Source organism: Caretta caretta, chromosome 11 (assembly GCF_965140235.1).
Source record: "Caretta caretta isolate rCarCar2 chromosome 11, rCarCar1.hap1, whole genome shotgun sequence".
In the NCBI taxonomy this organism is placed as follows: domain Eukaryota; kingdom Metazoa; phylum Chordata; order Testudines; family Cheloniidae; genus Caretta; species Caretta caretta.
Window position 1 is genome coordinate 9,159,940 of NC_134216.1, and position 27,044 is coordinate 9,186,983.

The following is a 27,044-nucleotide window of genomic DNA, read 5'->3' on the forward strand; positions in this document are numbered from 1 at the left end:
TTTAAAATAGGTCTTAGGCTCCTAAATCAGGGGCTTTTGAAAATTTTACCCCAGGTCCTGTTAATGGCACAGTACCACAGTAATAACCTCATGAAGACAAGTTATTTTGTTTTGTCTTGAGTGTTCTTAAGAATCTTCTCCATGATGGTCCTGGAGCTACTTTAGCTACTTGGAATTTGCAAACCAGATGAAGGACTAGTTAGCTGCTGATTGAATGCCTCATCTGAAAACCTCTAATAAGATCCCACAGAGTAACCACATATCCAAAATTACTGCTGCTAGAGGAAGGACTACAGGACTGTGGTTCATACATAAATAAAATGGGAAACTTTCAAGTTCATTTCTACTTTAGAGCAATACTTTAATCCAGATAATTTGTCCCGATTCTCAGAACGCCATGATTCAGCACAGCTTCATTTTATATATCACCTTTCATCCCAAAATGCTCTACAGTATTAAACACTTCGAGAGAACACTCTATGTGATATAAGTGACAAAAAGCAGTCAAGTAAAAGTATTGGGCAGTGAAAGAATTAAAGTGTTCCATCATCAAACCAATAAATGAAAGGGAGCTTAATTTAAGAGATGTAGGCAAGGAGAAAAAAGAGAAGTCTGAAGAAGAGATTTGAAAAGAGATGGACAGCTGATAAGGCAGAGTGGTATATAAAGGTTTTCTAGGCAGCAAAGGCCATGCTTAAATCCATCCCTATTCAGGAAAGCACTTAAGCACATGCTTAATTTTAAGTATGTGCTTAAATCCCATTGACATCAATGGGACTTAATCACAGGCTCAAACGCTCTCATGAATTGAGGCCTTAAAAACACCCACTACATAGATTTCATTAAATCCCACTTATAGAATTCAACTGTTAAAACATTAAATATTGCATTCATTTGACAGGACAATCTAGACTTTCCAGTCTAGACTCTGACATCTATTTAAACCTGGTTTATTCCTTGCACTGAGGCACAGAGACTTGCCCAAGGTGACATAGTGAGTACATGACCTGGTAAACAAACTCAAGAGTTCTGATTTCTGGTTGGTTGCTCTAAATAACAGACACTCCCTTCCAGAAATCTCCTACTGGATTCAGTAGTTTTCTATCCTTCAGTAGTTGTCAGTCTACTTTGCCAGACTGACTTTGTCTCAGATTCTGGTTATATGATTGATTTCACTGCTTTGCCTTTCATAAACTCAACCCCAACTTGACCACGTTTGTGTTCATCAGTTGCTTTTCTCCCAGATAATGCAAAGTTGTGGTTCATGCATTTACCAGCAAAATTTTTGCAAATTATAAACTTCCAGTTCAGGAAGGCATCTGTCTTTAAGGGGTGTGTGTAAAGTCTTTCTTACTTAACAATGTAGGGTCTCAATTTAATTTCCTTCATCTATTATCACCTTCGCTGGGTGAAAACTACACTGAAAAATAATCTCCTTGCCTGAAATGCATCAAGCTCTTTGCACTCTCTGATTGCATTAGAGTTCAGCTGTGTGCCTGACCAAGCCTACAGAGACCAGCAGCAAAACTCCTCTTGATATACTGGGCCTATAGATTAAAATGAAATGAGAGACCTCTTAATTTTTTTTGAAAGCTGTAGTTAAAAGAAAAGGAAGATGGAAATGCAGATCTGGCTCTACTGAAGTTTCACAAGGACTTCCTAAAAATGTGCTAATAAAAAATCCGTGCCTACACTAGGATACTCTATATTTGTTGTTCATTCTTGGCCAGTTATCCCATCATTCTGCTTAGCTTGGTAACACCAGAATGAGATCATTCAAGCAGGACTTGTGTAAATAAAGTTTGTCTCCCACTAATAAATCCTTTCAACTCTTCTCCTTTTGCTTAGCTTCTCCTTCAGATACCATCGTTGGTCAAGCTTAGTACAGTACCGGTACCCTCTCGTGCTTTTTGATATTGGCTAAAAGCAATTTTAGAGCAGGCTTGTATAGTTGTGTTGGTCCTTACATCATTCATGAGTATCAAATATATTGTACAGCACTAAGCCAGAGTGATTATTTTGCCCTCGTATTGCACACTACATTAAAATTTAGGCTGAAATGTGATTCACATAAAGGGGCATTGTTAATATAGAAGTTTTGTTCTAAGTTTAATTTCCTGTGCTACTAATAACTTTAGTAGATTATTATTTAGATTTTTAAACCATAAAAAAAATTAAAAATCAACTTCATTTTTGTACAGTTTATTCTATTCGTTTACATGAGACACTTCACGCAACTTCGACAAAGGGTAAAATTTTCACAAACACCTCTTTTCAAGTGATTTAGGCATGTAGAAGCTCAAGTTTCACTGAAAGTCAATGGAACTTGGACACCTAAGGGCCTGACTTTCACAGCTATTTAGGGGCCTAAAGATGCAGAAAGGCACCTAAGCTGGATTTTCAAAAGCACTTAAGCATGTTAGGGACCTACCCATTCATTTCAATGGGACTTTTTAAATCTGTCCCTAAGGCCCAGATTTTTAAAGGTAAGTAGGTGTTGCTGTGCTCAGCATGCAACACCTAACTGATTTAGGAGCCTGCATCTCATTTTCAAAAGAAATTAAGACAGGGATTTTGGCTTCTAAGTGCCTAAATCTCTTTTGAAAATGCAATGTAGGCTCCTAAATCTGTTAGGCATTGCAACGCTGAGTGCAGCAATGACTAAATACCTTTTAAAATCTCGCCCTAAGTGCCTATGTTGCTTTTGGAAATGGGGCATAGGTGCCTACATTATTTATGCATTTTTAAAATTTGTATCCAAACGCTAGAACTGCCAGTTTCACAGTTTCAGTTTGTGGATTGTCTGTCTGTTTATCTCTATACCATGGTAATCACTGAAGTATCTGGTAGCTAGTATCCATTGTATCTCATCAGTTCTGCTTTTTGATTCTTGGGCACTAACACAATGCTACTGTGTTTTGCCTTCCCAAAACCACACAGTAACGTTTACATTAAACTGTTTGCACTGAATTAAGTCAATTACAAATGTCTTCATTAAAATTCAAGTGTGTTTAATATCCTGACTCCCTAATTTTAAATTGGTGGCTTAACTACCTGACAGTGTCTCTCTCTCAAAAAAAGTCATTTTTACCTTATGTTAATAAAATTAATATACTTTTCTCCAAACTGTGCCAGCTCTCTATCTGCATAGCGAAGAAGATCCCAGATGGGTGACTGGCTAGGTCTGGTGATTGGAAATAGGATACGAGTTTTAGTTCTCTCTTCAGAGTGTCAGCAATCACCCAAAATCATTACCTTTGTGATGATGATAATTGGCTTTTGTGAAATAAGTTAAGGGCTGGCTCCAGCTCCTGATGGATAAGCACTAACATTGCAAAACTGCACCAGTTTGCCGAGAGACCAGGGGCTGAACGGGCCTGAAGACTGAAGTACCCTTAGTCCTCCCTTAGAATAATTACCTCCAGTTCAGTTGAGATTCAATGGTAATGGGAGGGGAAGCTCTGTGCTGTGTTTTAGAGATAAACTGAAAACTTCAATCTGTAAAGGTGCCATCCTGCCACTTTTCTCGGTGCATTAATACTAACCCTTTAAAAATTAAGGACAAAAATAGTCCAAGTTGGGAAAATGGTAGTTTTAAAAGACTGAGTGAGGGCTGAACAAATTGAATCTGCCATCCCTTACCTGCTATGCTTAGTAATCTGTTTTCCAAAGACTGAGTGAACTGAAGAATTGATTTGGGACAGTTGGTACTCGGATGGGGAAGCAGTATAAACAAATCAGAATATTGCCATTACTAGAGGAAGGGAGGACATGGTGCTGATGTGCCTAAGATCACTTTGGAAGGCAAGGAGGCAAAGTTTGATCAGCTTCTAGAGTGAATGGTGCTGCTCAGCTGTGGTACTCAGTAGAAACACTACTCCGCGTTCACTGTAGAAGCTGGTAGGCTGTCTTTGCCATCCAAAACCAAATCACTCTGCAACTAAGAAAACTCTTTGATTTTTTTTTTTCATTTGCATTTGCAAAAACTGAATAAGCCTTTAAAAAAAATCTGATAAGTAGCGTTCAATTAAATTAACCACTATTGACTGTATTGCAGTGTCTTAACAAAGTCCGTCTGTATGGTCTCCCTTTGTAGACACAATTTTATAAGTTAATTTCCCTACCAAAACATCAGTGTTTACTTAGTAAGAAATCTGCTCTTTGTCAGCCTAAAACAGTGATTTCTTTATTACCACTCTGTGCAGGGAATGACAGCACAGCGTTGGCACTGGAGCAAGTCTGGTTGAGTCTACAGCGTTGTAATGGAAACAGGGTGAACCGGGGGTCAAGTATAATGGCATTTGTATACAGAAATGTGTCTGCATAAGAAATAGCTGCATGAGATAAGAGAATGGGAGATGAGGCTTGCAGATCTCCCTTTTGACATTGGTGAACTGCTGGTGTGATGGAGGTTTTTATTAATATGTGTATAGTACTGCTGATATTAAAACAGTAGGTTATTTATACATTAGCAGCAGTACAAATAAGATATCCAAATAGAGCCCGATCTAGTCAACTTCCACTGACTTCAATGAGCATTGGATCTTCACTGTAAATTGTGAGTGCTATGCCTCTGTGGAATATCAGATCCATATTTCTTACTTAATAAATGCATGTTTTCTTGTCGTTGGGAAGATAGAACAGGTATGATCACTGTATATGAACATGCAGAATGAAACTTATTGGTCGGGAGGGAAGATTTTCAGTGTAGTACACAAGTAATTAGATGCAAAGCGCTCTGCACACCGATGTTATGCGTGAAACCCGGCACCATTGAAGTCAGTGGAAGTTTTGCTATTGATTTCAATAAAGCCAGGATTTCACCCGAGGTCTTAGATTTTGTCTCTTAGATGTAGTTTTACTTATGATTGATTCCATTTCACTCACTCTCTATACTGTATACTAGAGCAGCTCAAAAATGCCAACTGTTTTCATTAATTATTTAATTTTAGGAAAAAAAGTATTTTTGTTTGTTTTGGGTGGGTTTTTTTATTTTTATTTTTTTATTTCCCATGAATTTTTTCAATGACAAGCCAAAACCTAAACCTGAATATGTATTTTTCTGTATTCTCCACCCCCTCTTTTCTAGTGGCAAAATAGAAAAGGGGAAAATGGAGTGGAGATGGAGGGAAATAAACAGGAGTCGAAAATGAAAAGTGAAACACTTTTGTTTTTCTGGTTTTTAACAGCAAAACCAAAAATATTTCCATAGAAACAAAAATTTGTATCTAGAATAAACTATCATTTTCCATCTAAAGATGTTTTCACTGGGGAAAACTTTTGCCTGGCTCTTACTGTTCACTATATGATTGTTAATGGTGCAGTGTATTTGCAGTGAAGGAGTGGGATGGTTAGCTCAACGAACATGCTGAATAGATTCTTACATTGCATCTTACCTAGCCTTCGAGGGCCATTAACATTTCCGTTTAGAGGAAAAGAAATATTGCTGTGTTTGGTCGTCTGTCCAGCCTTTGCCTGCGCATTACAGCACTTCAAAGTGTTTATGTAGTGATGGGAACTGTCATGGCGTGGATGCAAAGAGGGCCTTTGGTCCAACTAAAGCTGTCAGTGAAACAATTTAGGGGAGACTAGTTATTAAGAATCAATGTATTTATTCGCAAAAAGAAAAGGAGTACTTGTGGCACCTTAGAGACTAACCAATTTATTTGAGCATAAGCTTTCGTGAGCTACAGCTCACTTGATCGGATGCATACCGTGGAAACTGCAGCAGACTTATTAATAAATAATTAATAAATAATTAATAAATAAATATAAATAAATGTATTTATTATATCCTTTGGAGGTTAGTATTTATTATATCCTTTGGAGGTTAGTATATGTTCTGTAGCTGTTTAAAGTATGTCAAGTAGTGGTATAATTAATTTCTGCAGAAAACTGTGAGAGCTCCAATCAGAACCTCTTGCTAGCTTAGATAGTTACATCTCTCAGTGCTGCACATATTGTGTGTGTGTAAGTAATAGGTAGTTATATGTCTAACACACTGGCAAAGTGCATTTTGAGTCCACCTCTCTTGATGATACACAAAGGTTAGATGCTTGCTGCTGTTCCCAGCAGATGAGCGTAGTCCTTTCTTTAGTTCTAATGGTGGCTTTGGAGCTGAAAGTTCCAGGTTCAGTCAGATGAGCCACCCATGTGTCATTGCATAAATATGAACAATTTGTATTATTTATTACCTATATTGCAGTAGCATCCAGAGACGCTGGTCATGAAATGTGGCCCCACTGTGCTAAAATACTTTACACACACATAACAAAAAGACAGTCCTTGGCCCAATGAGCTTTACAATCTATAACACATAAATCTATAATATTTAAACCACATACTACCGATATGTGTGTGTGTATGTACCTATATATTTGCCTATAACATAAACAGATATTTACATCTATATACAGATATACTGTGTATCTTTGTGTGTGCACATACAGAAAGATTTTATATTATTCCCATTTTGGTTCCTTTTCTCCCCCCTAATTAATCATGATTCAGTGGTTTCCTCATGTTGTTTGCAACTGTATGATGCTGCTTAGAAGAGGCATCACAGCTTCTTATGAGCCCAAGTCCAAGGGTTTTACCCTAGCACTCTAGAGACAAATAAGACTTAATCATACTTCTCATGGCAAGATGAGATACAGGCTTTCCCTCCTCTGTTGTCTGTTAGTTTAGGGATTTAGGGATTCAGATTATGGGAAATGGGCCATCTCAATAGCAGAGGGAGCATTAGCAGTCACTGTCCTGGAACAAGCATCCATTTTTCATTCATCCCTCGATTTATGGCATATTCCAACCAGTGATTTTGCTATGGCGCTCTGGTGTAACATATTCTTCCCCAAGTAGTGCCCCTACGGGTGCTCCACTTCAGGTGTGCATGAGTCCCTGTGGCTTTGATTGGAGATTGTTGCTAGCCGTGCCTCTTCAGCCCGTGTATGCACCCTTCACGTCCTGGTGCCCTGAACAAAAGATATAAAGGGCTGCATGGGGAAACCACAGTTCCTTCTCAACTTCCTTTGGCCTGAGACAGAGTGTAGATCTCTTCAACCTAGCTGTTCTGTAGTTATTTAGTAGTACAGTTAGTGTTAGTAGTTGGGAATGTTTTTTCCCCCACTGTTGGTTTTTTTATTTATCTTTCCTCTGTGAAAGGGCTTATTCTGGACTTGGTCTGGGGTATGCTGGGATCCCTGGGTTTTAAGAGAGGGCTGTCTTGCCAATAAGTGATGGGCATCCTTGGTGCCCCTCTTGTTTATGAGACACCCATAACTCAGTAAGTGCAAGATTTGTTCATTTTTCAAGGCCAGCTCTTGAAAGAACAGAGAAATCAAATCTAGACTTTTAATGATGGAGCAAGCATTACGACTGGCTTCTGACCCAGTACTGTGGACACCCTGTATACGGAGCTTCCATTACCATGAATGCTCCATCTACCTCAAGTCCATGGTCACTGAGAGTCTCTAGAGATTCAAGCACAAAAGAATCTTTAATGTCTGGGCATTGGTCACCGAAGGCTTCAGGAGAGAGAGCTTCTGGGACAGTACCCACAACTCAGAGAACTGTACCATAGACTCATAGGTTTGGAAGGGACCTCGAGAGGTCGTCTAGTCCAGTCCCTTGCACCCATGCAGGACTAATTATATAGACCATTCCTGACAGGTGTTTGTCTAACCTGCTCTTAAAAATCTCCAATGATGGACACCTTCCATAGGAGCACTGGGAGCAATTCCAGGCTATCATACAGGAAGGTTATCTTTTCGCAAAAACATCATTACTGGCCTCCTTAGATACTGCCGATAGTGCAGCACAGTCCATATCAACCGTAATCATGTGATGAGCATCTTGGCTACAGATGTCAAGTTTCCCTAGGGAGGTACAGAGTACTGTTGAAGACCTTAATTTTGATGGCTACAAACTGTTTGCTCAGTCTACCAATGACTCCTTCACACTCTGAAAGACTTGAGGGCCAGGCTCAAATTCCTTGGGATCTCTACCTGTGAACAGAAGATTTAGCAGGTCTCAGACTGCACAAGGGTCTTGTCCAGCCCATTTTTCTAACCTCTATAGGCCACTCAAGCCACCGACCAACAGACTAGCTATTCAAAGAAGAAGCCAGCTTCTGCTATGGCTACTTTGTCCCTGTCATCCACGTCTTCCAAGCATCATTTCTGATGGCTTGGTTGAGAGTCTGAACCATCCTATTGACAGGAACTTACTGCTACACCATCCTACCCTCCATTTCCCTTTTGTGTACTGCCTCTCCCAATTTCAAGCTGCATCACATTGGACAAATGGGTGTTGGAAGTCATTAGTTTCGGTTACAGCTTCCATTTCAATTCCATCCCTCCTTATCACCCCCATTCCCTGTCCCTTTTCAGGGACCCATCTGACAATCAATGGCTGACACAAGAGACTGCTTTCTTCTGTGTTTAGGGGCCATAGAATCAGTTCCTGAGTAGCACAGGGGAAAGGGATTCTACTCACAGTACTTTCTGTTTCTCAAAAAGAACAGAGGATGGAGATTCACACTAGACCTCAGATGTCTGAACAAATATATGAAAGAGCGTTGACCCTTACAGGCACATTTCGCCTCTAGATTCCAGAGACTGGTTTGCAACTCTCAGGCTACAAGCTACATATTTTCATGTGGCAATCCACCCTTTTCACAGGTGGTTTCTTCAATTCTTATTCAACCATGACCACTAGCACTAACGGGTGTTCCCTTTCAGCTTTTCCTCAGCCCCAAGTGTATTCTCAAAGATTATGGTGATCATAGCCATGCATCTTAGTTGTCCAGGCACAACAGTCTTCTCTTATCTGGACAATTGGTTGATCAGAGGCAAATCTTATCAGGAAGTATTACTGGCGGTGATACAGGTGACATAGTCCATGTTCCACAGCCTAGCCCTCCAATTCAATCTTCAGAAGTCCATTTTGATACCACTTTAACGTCTAAATGTTATAGGAGCTTTTCTGAATGTGGTGGCAGTCAGAGCTTATCTCTCTTCCTACAGATTTCTCACCCTAAAGAATCTCATCTCAAAAATCCAGTGCAATCCCCACATGCAAGTAAGAAAATAGTCTTCAACTGCTGGGGCACATGGCAGCTTGCATTTTTGTAATTCAGTACATCAGGTTACATTTTCAGTGTCTCCCGGGATTGCTTCAGATGATCTACAGACCAAACACACAACAGTCTAGACAAGCTTGTGTCTGTTCCCCAGTGAGTTCTGCAGTCACTCCACTGGCAGAAGGAACCTGCCAATACCTGTGCAGGAGTCCCATTTATCCAGAATCCACCTACTGTCATGATAACATCAGACATGTCATTTTTGAGATGGGAGGCACAGCTAGGACCTCATACAATTCAGGGCAAATGATCACTGCAGAACAGTTCCTCCACATCAACTTTCTAGAGTTGAGAGTGGTCACAAATGCTTGCCTTTACTTTCTTCCTCTAATTGGAGCCAAGTCAATCAAGATAAGGACAATTTGGCCTGCATGTATTTTATCAGTTGTCAAGGAGGTGCACATTCCCCCTCTCTCTGCAACAAAATGAAACTCTAGAGTTGATGCATAGCCAACTAGATAGTCATCTCAGTTTCTTATCTCCCTGGTGTTAAAAACACCATGGCAGATGACCTTAGCAGGCACTTCTCCTTAAATTACAAATGGGAGCTGGACCCCGAGGTCCTCAACAGAATATTCTTACCGTGGGGATTACCAGGAGTTGCTCCTTTTGCCACACCAGCCAATATGAAGAGCAGCAAATTGCGTGTCAGGGGAGGTCTAGATCCCCAATCTCTAGCAGATGCCTTTCTCATTTCCTGGATAGGAGGCCTTCTTTATGTGTAGCCACGAATCCCATTGCTTCTAAAGGTTTTCAGCAAGATCAAGCAAAACCAAAACGGAGTCATTTTGATTGCTCCAACTTTGCCAAGACAGATTTGGTATCTTTACTGCATCTGACTCGTCTCTCACCCACCATGGCAGCTTCCCATCAGCTCCCCTCTGTTGTCTCAGGATGGCGGTCAGACACTTCACCGCAAACTGGAGGTTCTGTGGCTCCAAGCATGGCTCCTCGTTAGTTCTCAGGGTTAGAGACTTCCTGTTCATCAGAAATGCAACAGGTATTATTACATAGTAGAAAGGAATCTGTAGGACATATTTACATTCAGAAGTGGAAACATTATGATCTTTGGTGTAATCGTCATCAGCTTTCACCTGCTTGTTCTTTTCTGTCCACAATCTTGGATTACCTGTTGGAACTGAAAAGATCAGGACTTTCTGGGAATTCCATTAAGGTTCACTTAGCAGCGATGACAATCTCCAGTAGAGGATTTTTCAGTCTTCATCCATCCTACCACAGTGAGATTTTTAAGAGGTCTAGTGAATTGCTTCCTGCCAATCAGGCATCCTACTCCAATCTAGGATTTGAGCCTTAATTGCCTTGTGAAACACACCTTTGAGTCACTAGCTACCTGTTCCTTGTTACATTTATCTATGAAGACAGCCTTCTTGGTGGTTGTCACCTCTTCCCAAAGGGTCAGAAAACTGGGGCCTCTAATGGCAGATCCTCCATTCACAATGTTTTCTAGAGAAAAGGTGTCACCTTGACCCCATCCAACATTTTTAACTGAGGTCTCTTCTGAATTTCATATTAGTCAGACTGTTCACCTTCCAGTGTTTTCCCCAGAGCCACATTAAACTAGACAGGAGACTGCTTTCCGTGTCCTAGGTGTCAGGGGAGCGTTGGCCTTTTACCTAGTTAGAACCAGACCCTTTAGAAAATCTCCTAGGCTTTTTTATGTTGATTGCAAAGCAATCCCAAGAATCCACAGTCTCCACACAGAGAATCTCAAGATGGATCTCTGGGTGTATTATTACCTGTTATGAGTTGGCTGATGTTCTCACTCCCCTTAGAGTAACAGCTCATTCTCCAAGATTGCAGTCTGTCTGTAGCCTTTATTAAGACAAACCTGTTGCTGAAATCAGCAGAGCCAGAATCTGGACATCTGTGCATACTTTCCCCAACCATTATGCTTTTGTTCATGCTGCTAGATCAGACACTACAGTAGGCAATGCAGTTTTCTCCTCAATGCTGAACTCTGCCCCAAAGCTCCCTCCTTTGTAGGTAGGTACTGCTCAGGAGTGACCCAAAGTGGAGCACCCACAGGGACACTACTCAAAGAAGGAGAGGTTACTTATCCCAAGCGGTAACGAGTTCTTTGAGATGTGTATCACTATGGGTGCTTCGCTCCCCACTCTCCTTCCCCTCTGCTTCTGAAAGTCCCTTGTTGGGCTTTGTGGTAGAGAAGGAACTGAGGAGGTTCACCTACACAGCCCTCTATATCCTTAGCGAGGGGCATGACGGTGTGAAGGGCACATGCATAGGCTGACCAGTCGCTGCTACCAGAAATGTCTGATCAAAGGTGCAGAGGTGCATGCACACCTGAAATGGAGCACTGATAGGAACACACATCTGGAAGAAATCCAATTACAGGTGAGTCACCTCTCCTTGCCCTTTCCCTGACACACTGCTTATAAAATAAAGTCAAAGCCCTGGGTTTCTTGGACGCACAAGGAACCAGGGATGCAGGAGCTTAACTATTTTGTTAACATGAAATTACAGATGTCAGATGTAGATGCCTTCAGTTAACATTGCCTGGAGTAATGTTGCTGTCAGCTGATTGTATTACAGCCATGATGAAGAGGAATGGTGCTTTTTGGTTTCTGGGATATAAATTGGTGCTGTGCCAAGATGAATTTAATATTTAATGAATGAATAAGGATTTTCTTCAGTTTTCTTGTTTCTTCCAGCTCCCCCCATGCAATGACTCTCAATTTCCGCAAACAGGTTAATGAAAGCTCTTTTTGGTTCTCAGATGCTCAGGTACTATGGCAATGGGTGCCATATGAGTACTAGATTGTTAAATGTTAGGTCAAATCCCTTCATATTAATATCCAAGCCTCTTCAAGATCCAAGAAGAAAAAAAACACCCAAAAATAGTATGTCAAGACACTGTGCTGAAACATTACTGATCAAGAATGGAATTTTTCCCCATGACCAATCTGTTTTCCCAAACGCCATGTTCTCACTTACAGTCATTAGTAAAAGTATCCCCCTAAATGTGATAGTATTCCTAAGGGAATTCTGCATTCAACTGATCAGACACAGTATGTCATACTTGACATTTCTTTCTAACTTTACCTGCCCTACCCCCTCAACGTCAGAGCTGTCTCAAAATCCTGTCATGTCTTCCCCTGCAACATCTCCAAAATTCATCTTTTCACCATTAAATCTTGTCCATACCTTACTCATCTCCTGCCTCATCACCTACTTTGTTTCCTTGGTTCTCCTGACATTCCCCTGCAAGCCATCCAAAATGCTGCTGTGAAAACCACCATCATTCTCCAGTGCTGTGACCATGTCATTCTCTTTGAACCCCTTTATTTACTGCTCATCTCTGTTGGAATGAAGTTCAGCCTTCTCCTGGTCACTCTTAAGCATCTGCATAATGATACGCTCCTTTCTCCTGTTTCTCCCACTCTCCCTCTTAAGCTTCTTGCTGAATTGCTCTCATTGGTTCTTTATCTTCTTTCATACCTTTTCTGTCTTTCTATCTCAGCCATGTTCCTTCAAACCCCTTCTTAGAACTTGCTTCTTCCAGGAACCCTTTCATCATTAGTCTCCCAAGAAATCAACTTTGATACCATGATGTTAAAAATCTCTCTACCATTCCTTGATTCATTCATGTATTTGACATTTTTCAGTCTTCTCTGTTTATGAGACATGATGCTGGTTGTTCTTCAGCCCTTGTTACTGAGGGAAAACTTGTGTGAAAAGGTGGGATGTGCAGAATTTAAATTAAAAGGTCGTCTAAGTAGGATAATTAGGTAAAAAGGATCTATGGAGCTGAAACAGAATGTTTACTCCCTTTGATATGTTTTCATAGCATATGACTGCACAGTGGGCTGTGAGGCTGATTAAGTATAAAACAAAACAAAAAAAATCACCATTATTAAGCTTGAATCAAAGATCTCTCTTTAACATGCTAATTTGATTTGGGTTTAAGGTCCCATGTCAACTCTAATTCTGGTCTTTGAAGTCTTGCTTATTTGTGTGTTGCATAACAGAGAGTGACCTTGCTTGTTAACAGCCTAAGTTTTTCTTTGTTTGGCGATCAATAAAATGTGAAATTTTATTAATTGTTTCTATTTTTATCATCTCCACTGAGTGCAACTTACTGCACAACAGAAAATAATTGATTGTGCTCCAAAGAGTTTACAGTCCAAAGGCCCCAATCCTGCACAGAATTAGACAGGCCCTTAATTTTACATATTATGAATGATGACCTTGACCTCCGTGGGATTACTCACAGTGTAGAAATTTAAGCACGTGCATATCACTGTGTAGGATCGGGGTCTAAACTAGCAAGACAGACATGGGAGAAAGGAAGTATTACTATGTCCATTTTATAAATGGGAAACTGAAGCACAGAGACACTAAGGACCTGCTTCTGCTCCCATTGACATCACTGGCTAAACATCCATTGACTCCTGCAGTGCATGATTATGCTTTAAGGGCAAGATTTTTTAAGATATTTAGGTGCCTAAAGATGCAGATAGGCACCTAGTGTGATTTTTTTAACAGTGACTGAAAGTCTGACTCCCACTGAAATTGATGGGAGCTAGGCACCTATCTGCAACTTTAGGCACCTAAATACCTTTAAAAATCTGTCCCTGAGTGGCTTGCCCAAGGTCATGAAGGGCATATCTGAGAACTGAACCCAGAGCTCCAGAGTCCTCATCTAATGCCTTAACCACAAATCTTGTCTAAGAATTTTTAGATTCTGAGGTCCATACATTTTAAGGCCAAAAAGAACCACTCTGATCATCTAGTCTGACATCTGTAACTTAGACTATACAATTACAGCCAGTAATTTCTACAGTGGTAGGAATTATTTTTCCCTACTACTTAAGATCAACAACTTGTGGTTGAAATAGATCATATCTTTTAGGAAGAGATCCAATTTTGATTTAGAGACAAGTGGTGATGAATTTGCCACTTCCCATGGTAAGCTTGTTCCATGGGAAATCACCTCACTGTTAAAAATTCTCTCTCTGAGTGTGCATGTTTTCAGTGCACAAATGCAAAATTTAAGGGGCGTGAAGAAAAACCCAAACCGTGAAAATCTGTGTGTGGAAATTTTGCAGCAAAGCTTTCACCATTTTCATCCAGTTCTGTTGATAACCTCTGTAACTGTCTTTTGAAAGTGGTAAAATTAGTGCCAATTCAATAATAATACCTTGCTTCTTATATAATGGTTTCATCTGTAGATCTCAAAGCACTTTACAAAAGAGGCATCATTATCCCCATTTTACAGATGGGAAAATAGAGGCATAGAGAGATTAAAATGACTTGCCCAGAGTCACATAGCAGGTCAGTGGTAGAGCTGAGAATTAGAACCCATGTCTTCTGAGCTCAGGTCCAGTGCCTTATCTACTGGCCCTCACTGACAGTCACTGAGGTGCTAGCCTCCAATTTTGCTAGGTGTTCTAAAGCTGGGATCCCTATATTCAAGCATCAGGTCATTCTACAGGATAATTTCATCTAGTTACATGTGAAATTTGAAGGATTACCAGTCACCCAAATGACAGATTCATTCAACTCCCATTAAATCAATGGGAGTTGATCAAGGCCACAAGACAGCTAATATCCCTCACTAATTCCCTGCAGATAGTGAGTTGCACATCAGCTGCTTTTTAAGTTTAAGAATGAAAAAAATTCTCCATAAATGTTCAAATCACACATGAGTTTGATGTGAATTATGCATGGCCCTGATTTGACCTCTCAAGCATACCTTATTTTGAGGGATGTCACTCATTGCCATCCCAAAATTACCTCATAAATGTGGTGTCCACTCAGTTTGGCTGTTGAAAATGGTTTCACCTCAGAAATAAACAATCATGAAATGCAGGTTCTATCAAGAGTTAGTTACGCTGAAGGAATGCATCTCACAGCAGTTTGTTTCCTGCAGAATAATTTGTTGGCATTCCTCGTTTAGGGTCTCTGTCAAAGACTCACATGTGGGCACTTGCAAGTTGAGAGATACGGTATGGAGCACCGTCATTGTCTATTGATTTTGTGTGGCGTTGTGGGTGTCAGCACTTCTGAAAATCAGGCCATTATTTTAGGAAACAAGTTCTTTTTTTTAACTTTTAACAAAAATGCAATACTTACTATGTATAGTTTCTGTTTCTTAACAGCTTGACTATATCCATTTCTCAGTAGAAAATGTGAACTTTTACAACCCAACAAAACAATCATTTGCAAGTGTCCTTATTCCATTAAGCAACGGGGAAGTATTCACCACTTTGTCTTCCACTGAATTAATGCATTTGGCACCTAAAAATTAATTTTAACTAGTCAGGTGACTTTAGCATTGTTTATTTCTCCTCTTGTGAGTGGCTTTTATTTATCCTGCTCAGATTATTTCACAGAAATGCAATTCTTTAACTATCACATTATTAATTCAATGTCACTCCAGATTCCCTCTTATTAGCATGCATCTGGGATGGGCCAGGCAGGGGGATAGTGTTTGTGAGAACAGAAACCAACGTTCTCCACCACATCTAGTCTTGTGGGGGAGTTGTTATCACATGCTCACAATGAGAAGGAAATTATAAAGGATTCCTAAATTATAAAGCCAGGGATGGGAAAGAAGATCCCAAGTTTTCTTTAGAGTGGCATGCCTCCCGCATTTCCATACTCTTAGACCCCTGTTGGAGCACAGAAAAGGTTTTAGATCAGCTCTCAATCCAGCCTTCACTCATCACTACTGTCTCTGACTGTGTGGGTGGATGGAGGGCAGTGGTGGCAGAGAGGCACTTGCAGAGAGCCTATTTCGGTGTTAGATTTCTTAGAGGTTCAGCTTCCAGGAACGCCCGAGCTGATTTCATGCGAGACGGACAGGGTGGGCATTGGGAAATGGCTCTACTCCTAGTTCATGGCATAAACAACTCCAGTGGAAGTTGGGCTGCTGCCCAAGCATCCGCTCTGCCAATTTATTTAAAAAAAAATTAAATGAAAGTCACACTATTTTTGCTGCACTTATTTACAAATTAAAATGCCTGAGAACCGCTAGTACCTCCTCCAAATACTGGTAGCCTCAGATACCCTCGTCCCAATGGGGATTCACTTCCAAGAAGTAATGCTGCTACTGTGCTGATCAGTAGGGCTGCTGTTCCAGCACAAGGGACATAAAGAACACCTTTAACAGCATTGTGTCTAGCAGTAATGCCCGGGGGCATAGCAGCTCACATCCACCATTGTGAGTAGTGGTGAGAGGAATATGTACTTGCCAACCTCTAAGAGACATAAATAGGGATGTGTGCCCACTTCATTGAAATACACTGGACTGGGGGATAAAATATTTTGGTGACATAAGACTGGCCATACTGGGTCAGACCAATGGTCCATTTAGCCCACCATGATCCTGGGCCAGATGTTTCAGAGGGAATGAACAGAACAGGGCCATTATCGAGTGATCCATCCCCTTTCATCCAGTCCCAGCAGTCAGAGGTTTAGGGACACTCAGAGAAAAGGGTAGTGTCCCTTACCATCTTGGCTAAGAGCCATTGATGGGCCTATCCTCCATGAACTTACCTCTTTTTTGAACCAGTATACCTTTGGCCTTCACAGCATCCCCTGGCAACGAGTTCCACAGATTCACTATTTGTTTTGTGAAGAAGTACTTCCTTAGACGTTTCTTTCTGAAACCTGCTGCCCATTAATTTCATTGGGTGATCCCTGGTTCTTCTGTTATGTGAAATGGTTTCCTTATTTGCTTTCTCTGCGATGTTCATGATTTTATAGACCTCGATCATATCCTCCCTTAGTCATCTCTTTACTAAGATGAACAGCCCCGGTCGTTTTAATCTCTCCTTATATGGAAGCTGTTCCATACCCCTAATATTTTTGTTCGTCCTTCTCTTTACTTTTTCCAATTGAGATGGGGTGACCAGAACTTCACGCAGAGTTCAAGGTATGGGCAGATCATGGCTTTATATATTGGCATTATATTTTTGTCTGATTATTTATCTCTTTTCTAATAGTTCCTATCATTCAGTTAACTTTTTTGACTACCACTGAACATTGAGCAGATGGTTTCAGAAACCTATCCACAGTGTCTCCAAGATCTCTTTCTTGAGAGATGACAGCTCATTTAGAACCCATCATTTTGTATGCATAGTTGGGATTGTTTTCCAATGTGCATTACTTTGCATTTATCAACAGTGAATTTCTTCTGCCTTTTTGTTATCCTGTTTTGTGAGATCTCTTTGTAACTCTTTGCAGTCTGCTTTGCCATCTCACTGTTTACCCCTTTTCCAGATCATTTATGAATATGTCGAACAGCACAGGTCTCAGTACAGATACTTTTCAGAGTAGCAGCCGTGTTAGTCTGTATCCGTAAAAAGAAAAGGAGTACTTGTGGCACCTTAGAGACTAGCAAATTTATTAGAGCATAAGCTTTCGTGAGCTATAGCTCACTTCATCGGATGCATCTCTAAGATGCCACAAGTACTCCTTTTCTTAGTACAGATACTGGATCGCTCTTGACTACATACTTGTTGCCATCCTCAAAAAATTCTAATAGATTGGTGAGGCGTGATTTCCTTTTACAGAAGTCATGCTGACTTGTCCCCAACACATTGTGTTCTTCTCTGAGTCTAATCATTCTGCTCTTTACTATAGTTTCAACCAATTTGCCTAGTACTGAAATTGCCATGATGGCCTCTGGATACTTTTTTAAAAATCAGCATTACATTAGCTGTTCACCAGTCATCTGGTTCTTGGCTGATTTAAGGGATAGGTTACATATCACAATTATAGTTCTTCGGTTTCATATTTGAGTTCCTTCAGAACTCTTGAGTGAATACCTTCTGGTCCTGGTGACTTATTACTGTTTAATTTATCAGTTTGTTCCAAAACCCCCTCTACTGACATTTCAATCTGTGACAGGCCTGACCATGCTGAATTGAGATGTTTGGCACATATGGGCTAGGACTGTAAACTACTGAGCCACTGAAAATCCTCCACTCCCTTTTGGAGAGAGTGTTGTCTACTGGCTAGAGAATGGGACTGGGGAGACAGGACACTTGGGTTCTATTATTGGGTCTGCCTTTTATTTGCTGTGTTACTTTTGGCAAATTTACCACATTCCCCATTTACCTAGTTGTAAAATGGGAATTGTACTCCTCACATGCCTCACAAAGGGGGTTGTGCATCCAGGAGTATGACTACACTGCAACTTGGAGCAAGTCTCCCAGACTGGGTGGGTAGATTCATGCTAATTTCCCTGGAACTAACATGCTAAAAATAGCAGTGTAAAAGTTGCTCCTCCAGTGGAGACTGGGGCTAGCCACCCGAGCTCAAACCCAGGGTGGGCTTCAGAGCCTGAGCTACAACATCCACATTGCTATTTTTAGTACGCTGGCTTAGTCGGAGCTAGCATGAGTCTGTCTACCTAGGCTGGGAGGCCCGTTCCCAGCTGCAGTGCAGATATACCCTTGCAGGGCCAGATCCTCAACTGGTGTAAATCAGTGTAGCTCCACTGAAGTCAAAGGAGAGAGTCCATTTTGAAGATGCCAGGTGCGGATCAGGCCCATAACTCCTCCTTCTGTACTAAGCAGTTGGAGACCTTCAGATGAAAGGTGCTACAGCAAAGTATTATGTTACTGTTCAGGGGGAGCAGATTTTTCCAGACCTCTTAGGCCCTGACACTGCTACACAGTGAACAAAGGTTCTTAGGGATAGATGGATTTTTTTTTTCCATTTTGGTTGAACTGCCTGATGGAGACTTGATAAAAGCTTTTTGTCCTGCTGAGAGGCCTGTCAGTTGACCGTAGTGCCAAAGAAGAGACCCAGTACTGCCATTTAGCATGAGGCCGCTGCCCAGATATGGCTCTTACCGACTACAGCATGTTTAATCCATTCCTCTGCTTTTAGGTTGTCTGCATATTTTGGATGAATTGACACTGATTTCAACAAACTTATTTACCCTGATTTTGTTTTGCTGCACTAGGGTGGCACAGGTGGTAAGAAGATTAAGCAGCTTTCTTTTCCTTTGATGCAAGTACAATTGGGGAGTTACTAGACCCCTAGGAAACCACCAAAAATTCCTAGTTTCCCACTGATTCTATGCGTCAAGTGTCAACTGTTAATAGATCTTCTTGCTGCTGGTGCTATTCCTACAGTCCTGTCACACGCCAACTGCTGAGCTGCCTCGCCTCCCTGCATCTGTGGAGGATTGTACATCAGACCCTGAAACAGCAGGGTGGCTTTCAGTGCTGACAAGTAGGTGAGAACAATGCACCGGTGGAGAGAACTATTGACAGCTGTGGAAATAATCTAAGGCTGCAAATAATGTTCTGAGAGGCACTTTTCCTGATGCCATCAGTGTTTAAAGAGATCTCCCCCCTTTATCTCCAATCCTGGTCACAGATATTCCTAAGGGACTCAAATCACTGCCCATGAATGCAAGAAATGTTTGCTGCTTCATACTCATATCTGTAGATGCCTAACGGTTCCCTTCCATAGACAGCAGATTATTGGAGCAAGGAGAAAACATCTAGTAACCCCAACACTGCCCTGTGCATTTTTCAAGGCGGTTCCCTCCGAGCTGTCAACAATAATTTGTCAGTAACTGATCTGAAGAGACGTGTGAGTTAGTGGCCTGAGAGCTCGAAAGTTCTCTGACATTAGCTCTGCCACCAACTCAGTGTATGGCGTTAGACAAATCAACAGACTTTCCCCGCCTCAGTTTCCATGTCTGTTTAAAATTTTAAAAAGAGGGGGGAGGGGATAACAAATAACCTTCTCTGCTTCCCAGGGGCATTGAGAGGGTAAATTGATGAACGCTTATGTGCCTCTTGGAAGATGTAAATCACTACAGAATAACTGACTGCTAATGATATACATTGGGATTTTGAAAGGAGCCTCAGGGAAACAGGCACCCCGCTCCCATTTCCAAAGCCTATTTGCAAAGTGCAGCCCCAGCTGTGTTGGAAATATACATACGGTGAAATCTTGGCCCCATTGCGGTGAGGGGCAGTTTCGCAGATGACTTCAGTGGATCCTGGATTCTCCCTCAGTATGCATGGTCAGGTGTTTTCTTCATGCCGTCCCAGGGTCCAACAGCGAGAACAGTGAATAATTTTACAAATGTGTTCTAACATCATAGGTCTGTGGGAAAGAGTGTTAAGGAAATGCTTGAAGCACCCACAGCTTCTGCCTAGAACCAGCCCTTTTCTCCCTGTTAGGTGAATGCAGCCTTGGGGGTTGCATTTGTGGATGTGATGTGTGGGGTGGATGCTGTCATGTATTTTTGTTAGGGATGGTCCAGATTGTTCCTGAATATGGAATGGGGTATGAGGAGGAGAGCCAAACAGTTGGGATCATAGTGTTTAGAGATTGAAAGCGGAGAGCTGTTTGTTTCATTCCATATCCCTGCCAAAGCTGGATATAGTCCCTGGAGAGAGGGCATGGTTTGATCTTGTTGGTCAAATATGTAGGTCAAATTTTGGCATAGATGGATACAATCGTCAGCGACCCTTCGGCCTTTAGAACACAGATGGGGAGGCAGCCACGCTGCAGGTGTGGAAAGGACTAGTAACAGGGTGGAAGAACTTTCAGGGATGGGGATACTGCAGCAGGGGAAAAGCTCTGAAGGTGACCAGGTTTGATCTTGTAGTTAAGGAACCATACTGGGAACCAGGTGACCTGGATCCTATTCACACCTTTGCCCCAGACTACCTCTCTGACCCTGGGCAAGTTATTTAATCTCCCCGTGCCTAAATTCACCAGATGTAAAAGGGAGCTAATAATACCTTCCTCCCCCCCCACCCCATCACCACCCTTTGTTCATCTTGTAAGCTCTCTGAGGCTGGAACTATCTCTTTACTATGTCTTTGTACAGCACCTAGCACAGTGGGGGCACTCTTCTAAACTGAGGCCTTCAGGAGCTTACCAGAATTCAGATAATTAATAATAATGGATGGGGAGCAAATGGCTACTGGTGAAATGGGAAAGCAAGTTGTGAGGAGAAGACAGTGGCCTGAGGAATGGAGGACCTTATCCCCAGTACTCTTAAGGATTAATATTAGTTGGTGGTTGATGATAGCCATGCTACTTTGAGACTTGTCATGGTAAGCGATCAGTATCCCTGAGCTGCTTATTATAATTATTTTGTGTTTCAGTAATCTTTAGAGGTCCTAACAGAGATTTCGACCTGATTGTGCTAGGCACACTACACACATACACAGTAAGATAAAGTCCCAGCCCCAAAGAACTTACAGTCCCAATAGATGAGACAAATAAAGAGCAGGAGTATTACTATTCTACTTTTAGGCTACATCTACCTTACACACCGCTTTTGGTGGCATTCAGGGTATGCGTAGCTACGCGCTGCAGTGAAAAGCAAGCTGGGTCCACACTACAGTGTATAGTTACAAGGCTGCCAGAGCCTTTCCCTGCTGATGTAGGCTTTACCTGCAGCAGGGAAGGGCTGTAGCAGTGGGGATCTGGCAGAGCCTTTTCCCATTGCCTCCCCTCTGCCAGAGTCCTTACCAGTAGAGGGGAAAGTCTCTAGCAGCAAGGAATTGACTGAGCCTTTTCCCACTGCAGAGCCTTTCCCTGCTGCCTCCCCAGTTCCAGAACCTTTCTCCAGAGTCTCTTCTTGTGGCGGGGGCGCTACACAACTAAAACCAGAAGTGTAGAGGGAACAGCACGGATTGAGCAAAAAGATCTGTGGCGGGTATGTACTCAGGTACATGCCCACTCCCTTCAAGCATGTGTATTCTTTACTCACCTAAGCCATGCCTCACTGTCTACACTGCTATTTAAAGCCATGCTAGGGGGGCGATTCGAGTACACGCTATACACGCCGCTGAAAGAATCATGAGCTGTAGACCGTAGCCTTACAGATGAGGCACAGAAAAGCTAAGTAACTTGCGCAAGGTCACAGAGGAAGTCTGTAGAAGAACTGAAAATTGAACCCAGTTCAGTTGGACCTCTGAGTCCATTTCTTTAACCACCAGGCTAACCTTGTGCTCTGTTGCCGGCTGCATTTCCATTTGTATGCCTTTTGGTTGACATCTTGGTCATTTTTCTCCAACTTTACCTTTTTGGCCAGGCTGGAGTTTTCCTCTTCTGAGGGACTCAGAATCTTCTGCACAATTTAGCATGGAGAAAATGAATAGCGAGCCCTGCATATTATTAAATGCATTTACGATGTTGGCCTCACAGTTTGATCACAGTAGCCTCAGAAGGCTCATAGACCCACTAATACATAGTTTCAAGCCTGCATCAAAGAAGTTCACAACCCCATTGGGAGAAGCACTGACTATTGATGAAAGAGGGAACTTACTGTATATGTAAGAAAACTCTTTTCATGGCTTATATATTAAGCCAGGCTCCACGGGTTGGGGTAGATTGGGGCTGCTTTTAATTTACATTCCCCCTTGCTTATATTAAGTCTTCATCAGAAGAAAAATTAGTCAGATGTTTTCTTAATGACATCACTTTTTTTAAAACCCATTTCATTTTTTCCAGATGAGGTGGTGGAGATTGTTAGAAGTGATGTGAAACTAAATCTGGAACAGAGACTTTGATTCACTTCTCTTCCCCCCCCCCCACTCCACCCCCCAAAATAAATTGGTAGATTTCATACACGGTTGACTTATTAGCAGCAACTTCGACTGTTACACAAATCTTAGCTCAAGCTTGGCTGAGCCTTGCAGGCGTGCTGCTATTGTAGATGATGTCATGGCTGAAGTACAGAGGATGTTAACCAGCCACAGTACACTGGGCTATGTACATAGGCCACACAGTTTGGAACAAGGCAGTTTTGGAAACTGACTAAGTCACCTACATAATTTTGGTAACAAAATGACATAGTAACAGGTTATGAGGTTGAAATCACTATGTGATCATAAGTTTGTCTTTCAGTACTATAAAATATAATGGGCTTGATTCTGCTTTCAATTATTGCACTGTGAATCAGGAGTGATTCCAATAAAACTTGTGTGTATGTGTGTGTGTTTTGGATACTGATATACCCTTGTAATGACAGCTTTTTGCTGCCTTGTATTTTACACTGGTGAGAGGCAGACTTTATCACTACAGAGGAGTATTTAGAACAATATATATATATTTTAAAAGACATTTTAATGTATTACACATCAGCAAAAAGTGTTCAAACACTTGCCAAATTTACTAATTTATCAGAAAGACAATGACAAACACCCTCATAAATTGCTGAATGAGGCTATAAAGCTTGTGTTACTGTTCTGTGCGGCTTTGTGGATATCCAAGTATTATAAATAAATAAAAAGGCACCTGAATTGTTGACAGTATAGGGTGAAATCTGTATCTTGAAGTTCAGGTGGCATGTCTAAGCCTCTCAGAGAGCTTCACTCTTGTGGCTACATACACATGTAGAGAGACAGATATTTGCGCTCACACACACTCGTGGGAATACTTAAATATTCTTACGCAGAGTCCTGCATAAAATGTGCTACCATTTCCAGTGCTTAGACCAATGCCACTGAGCTCAGCCCTTGTTCCAGCCACTCTCTTATCTCCTGTCATTCACCCACTTAGATTCTTTACGCTGATAATTCTGCATCTCTCCACTACCCTTTACCCACCAGCATGCTGCCAAGCCTCTGATCCCATACATCATAAAATCGTGCTTCACGATCATCCTCAAAACCCATCATCGGACATGCTCTACCCCTATCTTTCCACACCAACCCTCATTAGATCTAAATCTAATTTAAAAGGGATCTCACATGATGTAGACCCCTCTCTTTCCTCTTTGTCTACTGTTACTTTGCCCTGTTTCCTGTATGTAGCTAAGACTGTAACCTACTCAGGACAGGGACTGCATTTGTTTTCTCTGCATCCAGTGCTACCCATACTTATGGCACCGTAAATAACACATGCCACCAGTTCCCTATCCTGGTACTGTAGGCTTTTTTGACAGAACTCCCTTTGCAGGTTTATGAAGGGGCTGAACACTAAGGCTGAGTTTAGACTGGCATAATACAGATCCTGTATTTATCCCCGAGTGATAGGAAGGATGAAGGCTGTATAGTAGATTGAGCATGCATTATTGTCACTCGGTTATTTAATAAGGATTGGAAGATATGATGGAATAAACACCTGAGACTTTACTACACTACATCTTTCACCTTTGCTACTGCTGGTGGAGCTGCTCCAGGGTTGAAATACGGGTCTGATTTTTTTTTCTTATGTAGAAATGTCCAGATACCTAAACCTGCAGCATTTAGTGAATCCTTTCTCAGGTCAAATTCTCACTTTAACGGAGACTTTGCCTAAGCAGGGACTGAGGGATTTAGCGCTAAGGAGGCTAGAACAAGAAGAACACACACGATAAAATCTGATCAGAACATTTGCCCTCAAAATCTTAAAACAAACCTTCCAATGTGGTTTGAAAAAGTTTTGATTGACTTCTGCAGGTGGGTTATTTAGTCAGAGGGCGGCTAAGTGACTTGCCCCAGGTCACTCAATTCAGTGACAGGGTGTGGGATAGAATGTAGGAATTCTGGCTTCCCCTTCCCTGCTTTAATTACTTGGCTGTCCTCCCTCCCAAACTTCCTTCACTTCTAGACATTGCAAAGGCAGCAGCTGCTAGCCCCTGGGAGGTGCAGTTTCCTATCTGAGGCAGTCTCCTAGTAAGATGGGCAGATGAAAAAACTGTCAAAGAGCAAATAGGGATTCAAGGCCTGCTCACAACAGACCAAGAAATGCAGCTCATCCTGTGGCTCACCTTCATGACCATAAATGTGGCGAGTGTCTGTAGCTTTTACATCCCTTTCTTGTCTAGCTCGGCTTCCTGAAACTTAGATTCACTACTTCTATTGGCAGTTTTTTCCAGGCTTTGAGCACAGAAATTCTGCCTGACTTGCTGGCAAGCACATACCTCTCCTGAGCTCCAGCTGACAAAGTCTCTGTCTCTTTCTCTCTAGTTTTGACAAGTCCATGGTCTCACTATGAGCAGGTTTAGAAGAGAACAAAGGAGGTTCCTTTCCCCTCCCCCTTCCCGCAGGGAAGTGGCGATGGGCACTTTATCTTTTCTCTGTAAAGTTCATAGAGGAACTTGTAAAGAATAATTCTAGCACCTTGCACTTGCATAGCACCTGTTCTCCAAAGATCTCAGTGTATGTGGCAAAAATTCTTTAAATAGCCTTCACAATATCAATGTGAGGTCAGTATTGTAGAAACTTGTGGCCAACTAAGGCATCACATATGTCACTGTACTGTATTCTGTGGCCACAGAGGATTTCACAATAATTTATCTCTGAGTCTTTTGCTCCAAAACCAGTTGAGATAGAGGAGATTCTTCAACCACTATTAGCAGCATAAGATATAGAATAGAGCAATTATAATTCTCTCCAACAGGTGGCAGTGGTACATATATGCACAGTTTATATCTATTTTATAGAAGGGCAAACTGAGGTGCAAAAAATTTGAAATGACTTACCTAGGTTCACACAGTGAGTCAGAGCTGGGACTAGAACCCAGGAGTCCTTGCTCTCCAGCCATATGCTCAAGCTTAAAGAAAAAATGCACAAAGAGGTGCTAATGAAATTGAAGACCAATTTACTGTATGTTTTTCTGTTTCCTTCACAGGCCTCCTACCCTCAGTGGCAGCCCCGTTATCTCCGACATCTCCCTTATTCGCCTTTCTCCTCACCCAGCAGGACCTGGTGAATCGCCTTTCAACCCCCCTCACCCGTACATGAACCCCCATATGGAACATTACCTCCGCACCGTGCACAGCAGTCCCACTCTCTCCATGATCTCTGCCGCCAGAGGCCTCAGCCCTGCTGATGGTAAGCGCATTGCTGTCCTGACACTGAGCGTGAGGGTTTAAAGCCGTAGCTGAACTACAGGCTGTCAAGTGGCTGACATGAAATGAGTTGTGCAGTTCTTAGATTGACTGTTGTTGAACTATGCCTCCTCTCAGCAGTTGGCGTAGGCTGGCACCCATATTGGCAGTCTCCACAGAGAGGGCAGAAAATGAATGTGCATGGCAACGCTTACGCCGAGAAGTGGTCTCTGGGGGTCAAGGTTGAAGCATGTAGCCAACACGGTGCTGGAGGAGTTTGCTCTACTGCTACTCGTGCTGTAGCTATTTTGTAGCTCTGGCACTTTTCACCAGCACTACATTCCCTATACCCCAAGGATCTACAGCTGCAAAGGATCTACAGCTGCTCTCTGAAGTGGGGAGCTGTTGTTTTTTCCCTGGTCTGTAACTACACATTTGTTTTGCATCATTGCATTGACAAACCAGAGCATGAGAAGAGCTGTTACTGTTGGATTCTGTTATAAATATTTTGCTTAAAATTATGTACCATTTTACTCCAGTCTCTGGTCTTATGAGCTTCACTGGCAGTGGGTCCCCAGAGGGACCCCGGCAGCCCTGTGACAGGGCTGCAGCTGTGCAAAGTGTTTGTTGTGTCTTTGCTCTTTACACAACACTAATGATATAAGGAAACATCTTGGACACAGTTGGATTCCAAATAACCACGTTTACTAACTATATACAAACACACAAGGCCTCGCTACGGATATATGCTGCTGCTTCGATTGCAGACACCACAAGTCGGTTCTTGTGGCGTCTGCAACAGAAGACAGCAGGCAGGGCTCACTAAGGGACCAAAAAACTACTTAAAGGGCTATTACACAGTTCCTGTACACTACAGCGGTTCCACATGGCGCTAGCCTTTCTCACGTGATGGGTGCCCTAGTGTAAGGGGGAGAGGCCACCTGACCCCTCGTTCCTCGTTATTTCTGCTCTCCTCCCTCTCCCCCGGGTAATCCCTGTGGAATAGTTCTTGCCCGTGTAAAGGGACTGTGAAAACCTGTGCATGGTGCATAGATGCGGCACTGGCTGTAAATAACCCAGACACTTCCAAGCATCAGGCTGTATTCAGTATAGTTC

The 27,044-nt window shown here is 42.0% G+C and overlaps 1 protein-coding gene across 2 annotated transcripts in view; it reads left to right on the forward strand.

Annotated features, from left to right (window-relative positions):
* Positions 1-27,044, forward strand: part of GLI2 (GLI family zinc finger 2) — a 246,042-nt gene that overhangs the window by 168,805 nt on the left and 50,193 nt on the right. For both annotated transcript variants that reach the window (XM_048869923.2, XM_048869924.2), the window contains exon 4: positions 25,730-25,932. In XM_048869923.2, the coding sequence (XP_048725880.2) occupies positions 25,730-25,932 (203 nt within the window). The remainder of the gene's footprint in view (positions 1-25,729; positions 25,933-27,044) is intronic.